At 33.5% G+C, this 6,000-nt stretch overlaps 1 protein-coding gene across 8 annotated transcripts in view; it reads left to right on the top strand.

Annotated features, from left to right (window-relative positions):
• The first annotated feature begins 2,877 nt into the window (after window positions 1-2,877).
• Window positions 2,878-6,000, top strand: part of LOC120325879 (uncharacterized) — a 28,109-nt gene continuing 24,986 nt past the window's right edge. For all 8 annotated transcript variants that reach the window (XM_078111420.1, XM_078111425.1, XM_078111424.1 and 5 more), the window contains exon 1: window positions 2,878-3,035. In XM_078111420.1, the coding sequence (XP_077967546.1) occupies window positions 2,981-3,035 (55 nt within the window). In that variant the 5' untranslated portion in view covers window positions 2,878-2,980. The remainder of the gene's footprint in view (window positions 3,036-6,000) is intronic.

Below are 6,000 nucleotides of genomic sequence, written 5' to 3'. Positions count from 1 at the left end.
AAACGCAACAACAACAGTTCCGTTGACTTTACTAAAGTAAATTGAGATGCCAGAGAATGTGAAAAATGCTGACATTGCTCGTATGTAATGAGCAATAAATCATTACGTCCATCTGAACTCCAAAATACCGCGACATTGACAAAAATCACCCCCGGTGAAAGACGTTGGCATCGGTTTCTTTGCTGCCAAGCGAGTTAGATTTGACAGGAACGCACATTGACTAAGTTCGGGTTTCTGTCGGAGCAAAGCCAATTTTTATTATCACAAAAACAAAATTTATAAACCGTCTTGATGTTGACATTGACATTCGTCTAGCTATAAAAAAAAGTCTGTGCCTAATACGAGAAACCTTGTCAGACAGTCCTAAGCACAAGATTCCCTTTGATTGTATACTGGAGAGCGTTTACTTTCTTGTCTGTGGTTTGCTTTTGCATTATTAGGTCGTAAACACATAATACAATCCAACACGTTTCGTTTTTTGGAATGGCGAACACGGAGACCGCGAGTGCAAAAGGGTGCTGGAAGTGGGCCACGTGCCATAAAACACCTGGTTTAGACGTATATCTTGTGTGATTTTTTTGCTTCCGTGTTAAATTAGGTCGTTTAATGTGACTGCCTTGGTTCATTTAAAACGTGTTTCCGCTTCGTTTATAACGTTTTCCCGCCCTCAAGCAACGTGCCGCCCCTGAATTTATCCACAAGATCCAATGGGTAGTTACGCCCCTGCTCACTGGTCCGGCTCTATCCTTGGAAGCATTGTGATTAGGGATGTAAGTTTCGAATATATTTTTTTCGAATCGAATTTCGAATCACAATGTACCGGCGAATCTGATTCTATTTAGTATATCCATCATATTATCGTTGACTTTTTTTTAATTTGGAAGAAATATAGTATAAATTTTGATAAAATAACAATAATGAACCCAAAGAAGAAATAAAGTTAATAGAAAAACACATTCCACGGATTTATCAACTATCAAATATATTTCACATGAGATTTATTTTTTGTTAGTGGTTACATATTTATTTACATACAATACCGGTTGTCTAGTATCTAGTGATTGTTTTTTCTAAAATTGATCTTCAAAATACACTCAAATGATAAACGCTACTTAGTACCGTTTGCGCCATGATTTTATAAGAAGCAATGATGTTTTATTATAATAATATTATTATAATAATAATATTGATATTGTGTAGATAATTTAAAGAAACTTTTATATATAATATTGAAATATTTGTGAAACTTCGTAACATTTTAATTAATAAAAAAATGACCATTGGCCTCTCTAAAGCTGCTACCAATATAAAATATAACAACTCTGGGAGTGTTAGACTTCGGAAAGCTGTAAACACAAGGAAAATAGAAGCTTTTTAAATAGAATCAAGCCTTTTTTTCCTGAATTGCTTCGAATTGATGTTGAAAACCTTAGCGTTGAAAATACGGTCAAGCACGATAAAAACGGATTTTCAATTATTCAAAAAAAGAAAAGTAAATTTTTGGGTAAAATATCGGTTACCATCATACAAAAGATTGCTTCACAAGAAATATATCATTTAATATAATTTATATTTAATACATCACTGAATATCGTTATCTGATCATCATCACATCAATATTGCAGATCAAGTCCCACCCCGCAGCAATTGACAACAAAAGTCGTGCATTCGGGAACGGCACGATAACCTTAGCGTTGAGAATACGGTCAAGCACGATGAAAACGGATTTTCAATTATTCAAAAAAAGAAAAGTAAATTTTGGGGTAAAATATCGGTTATCATCAGACAAAAGACATGCTCCACCAGAAATATATCATTTAATATAGTTTTGTCATTGTGATAACTGCTTTTTGCAATTGTAATTTTGATATACTGTGCCATTATTTTCTCGAAAAAAAAGAGGAATATAATGCAGTTGATAGGCAATACATGAAAACTCATAATTTTACACCATTTGTGCTAACGAAAATGGAGGCCTTGAAGAGCTATAAATATACCAGGATTCTTCTAGATTACACTGAGCTCAATATTTTATATCCGCAACATGTTTGTCAAACCTTGATGACTGGTTGAGAGATGGATCTACGGAGATTCTTGTTTAGACGGTAATAATTTGAAAAGAGATTTCAGTTTTGTTATATTTGACAATTACAACATTTTTATCCAGACGACCCCGACGTAATACAGTTAGTGATATATATAATTCATCAATGTTTTTAGCGTCGCGATTTGTGTTTCATGGTCTTTAGTACTTTGAGAAAAATTTAAATTCATTTTGTGGGTTGTGGTGGTGCACACACCTTTAATTTCAGAAATTTCAGGTAGACATTTGCATTGAGTGTTTCGTGACGTGAAAAGAAAAATATTAAGCTTGCATCTCAAATGTAATGTATATATTATTTTACAAATTGATCTATTACCACGTCACGTTACAGTAGGGCATGTCACTGACACCTCATCGACAAGATATTCTATATATTGACATGGGATATTATAAATAGGTTACACACATTGGCTTGTTAAAATCATTAACTCTTCGAATATGATTATATACTATTATGATTTACAGGTAAAAAAAATCAACTCAATCATATACAGGCTGCAGCAACATGACTGTGTAGGCATAGTTTAATCAAGAATAGGTCAATGTCGCAACGCCGTCAATGAAGAATTCATCAAGGAACGCCATGTAATCACATAACTCGAACCGACAAGAATATTTTTACTCGAGTTACTTGGAAACCTTGCTGATTTTACGTGTCGTTCCAATAGCGTACACCGATTTCTGCGATTATATTCGGAAGCCAATGCGCCTAATTTATCCCCAAAGGCGCGATTTATGCCAAATTATGCTAGTTAGATGAAATCGCTGATTAAATGTCGTGTGTCTGCCCTCAGGCGATTTTGCAGGCTGCCTGAGCCAAATGACAGAAATTTAATCTAGGTCTAATCATTGTTCTTCTGTAGCCGGGAAAAGAGGATGAATTTTCGTATGATCTCCGTGTTTGTTGGACTTCTTTGCTTTACTGCAACAGGTACGATCTTTTATATATTTTTTATATAGAGAATTACAGTCCATAGTTCGTAATTATTGTTTTTGCTACAACAGCACGGTTTGCTGTGCTGCATTAATGAATAGCATCTCTTGGACAAGCAATCAATATTGGTTGTGTGTTACTGAAATGAAAAACATCCTACGTCTGCACACTTCCAAGGGTATTATATGGCAAAAATGCACGTTGTTGCAAGATCGCCGTTCCAAGCTACTCGCTCTATATATAATGCCTATAAACGATATTAAAATTAGGTAAAGGTTTTATGAGATGTTGGCTAATCGAATTGAAATTATTTTGCATTAAATAATAAAAGAAAATGCAAATATAAAATTCTATTGTTTATTACCTACTATTCATTATTAAATAAAAATTTCTGCTAACCTCGTTCGTTTTGTATGATTATTTACAAAATAAACATGACTAATAAAAGAATGTAATATATGTACCCACATATACCATCGGATAAAAGGACGCTGATGCAAGAGGTATTATATATTTATCATCAAGGTTCACGTAATGTCATCCTGGAAATAAACATTTTTTTTTCGCTCGCATTTACTGTTGACATAAATATTTACAAAATAAAAAGTTTCAAGTTGGCGCTCAATCGAAATCTTTAACCTGGTTATCGTTATGGATAATACCGATCTTTTTTTTTGAATAAAGTTTGTCATGCTTGCAAACTAACTTCATGACCAAAGGGGCGTCGTAGTGGCATCAAAGGTCTGGTGGTTTGAAAATCGTTTTTGTGCTTGAAAACTATCATAATTTCAGACATTTTGTGTGGTGTTGCAATAACAAGAACCGGCTACAAGAAATAAATATAATATCGTCAGGCTAATAACTGAATTGCGTAAGTCATTTTTGGCGATTTTGAATTTTTTATAAAATAGGTATTTATGTAATTCTGCGCGCCTGTCTGTTAACTCAGATTTTATTTCAAGAATTCCGAAACCCATAAAAATAGAGATTTTGTATGACATGCACATTTGTGCAATTGTTTCGTCATAATGAATTATCATTGTTATCGTAAGACTATTGTGACGTCACAAAGGCAAAGTAACCTCTGCGAAATGTTTTCGAGTTTTTGTATCTCAGATTCTAGCTTAGCGCTTATAAATTTGAATTTATACTACAGTATAGGAAGGCTTGCACTTGATGCACAGTGATATTCACTGTCCGATTCCACTTCAACTTGGTTGGTTTTTATATTGGGTGCATTGCTGTTTTATTCGTTATATTTAATCTTGGTCTTGTTTCGGTGGGTGTGCAGAGCGTGTTATATTGACGAAATATATATTTTTAAACATAAAAAATAATGTAATTGAAACAGATTAGCTATTTTGGGGATTAGTCATCGTAGACACTGAGAATTGCATTCGTTTTTGGAATGTATGGTGTTCAGGACTGGTGGATATAGTCAAGTTGCAAAATTGCGTATGTCCCCAAGTCATAGACACATTCCTGCCTAAGTCACAGAGCCCCAATATGACGGCACATAACTGCGTCATACATATTAACTTAAATCCGGCTACGATCAAAAAATTGAACCATGGCAAATTATTGACTCTCAATGGCATAACAATATCATTAGGAAGTTTTTTACGTTTTTCTCAAAACTGCTAAAAATGACTTACGCAATTCGGTTATTAGCGTGACGATATATTAAAAATATGATGAAATGATGTTATTTTGCATTCGTAATATTTTTTTAAGGTTCAGTAATATTTAATCGTAATTATTGTTAAATAGCTCAGTAGATTACACGCATCGCTTCCGTGTAACTCTACGAAAGGTACATTTGTAGGTAGGTATACAGTATAAACCATTAGCTAAGGATGGCTCGGTTGGAAAAAAATTAAGCAGTTTATTAACTTGTGTGGACTTCAAGGTGCCCCTCGTTGAAGATGTTAAAATGAGGTCCAAACGTTTAATTTTGCACATTTTGAAGAGTAGCAACCCATCGACAAAAAAACTTGATAGCTATTGTTTTTTTATTGGCAAATTTAAAAACAATTTGAGCCTGTCTTGATAAAATCTATATAATTGGATGACTGACGGAACCTGATACCAAAATGATAACGATAGTGACGCCATAAAAAATGTCAAATCATTGCGATAAAGCAATTTTATTTTTCTGCAGTATCGTTTCGTATGACTGAAAATAAATAAAAAAGTTATCCTTTCCGGTATCGAATGTAAAATATAATTTGTTAAATTTAGTGCCTGTGATAGTCATCAGGAAGGCATCACGAACGATCGAAATAGCGGCAAACAGTTTTAAGAGGCAAAAAATAGCATTCTGTTGTTCAATATAGTATACTATAGACGAACTTGGCAGAATATTAAACTCCCAAACCCACCGCCCTTTCCAACAGCCACTGCTCGCCTTAAATTCAGATTATAGGAAATAGTGAAGCTGAAATTAAAATTGCATGTCATTTGCCAATAAATTAAATATCTATTTTAAAAATATAAGCTCGTTATTTTAATACTTTAAAACCTTTACCCAATGACAAACTTCCTCGTGTGAAACCTATAATTTTAGGAGTATATATAATGCAAGCACATAATTTTAGAATATTAGAACAATCGAGATTTAAGTATTGCTTATAATAGATATAATTGCCATCGCCGCTGCCGGACCATTAAAAAAGATTAAATATATTTTGTTGGGAAATGAGTGATGCAAGTTGGCTATAATTATTTTCAATGTTGGGGATGTATTGCAGTGCTTAGGTAGAGTTAGGAATAAAGAAATTCGGTTCAGATCGAAAAATGAACGGATTTGCGACAGTAATATTCAGTCGGTTTTTAAATTAAACGGGTGTAACCTTTATAGGTTGAACAGTTGAACAAAACTATCGAAGAATTTCGAATACATAGTTTTATATATTTATCCTACTTCAAGTTGTAATAATTTTCAGGATTTTGGAGTGTAATA

Source organism: Styela clava, chromosome 4 (genome assembly GCF_964204865.1).
Source record: "Styela clava chromosome 4, kaStyClav1.hap1.2, whole genome shotgun sequence".
Lineage (NCBI taxonomy): Eukaryota > Metazoa > Chordata > Ascidiacea > Stolidobranchia > Styelidae > Styela > Styela clava.
Note: the sequence above shows the minus strand (reverse complement) of the source record. Positions and strands in the feature narration are given on the sequence as shown.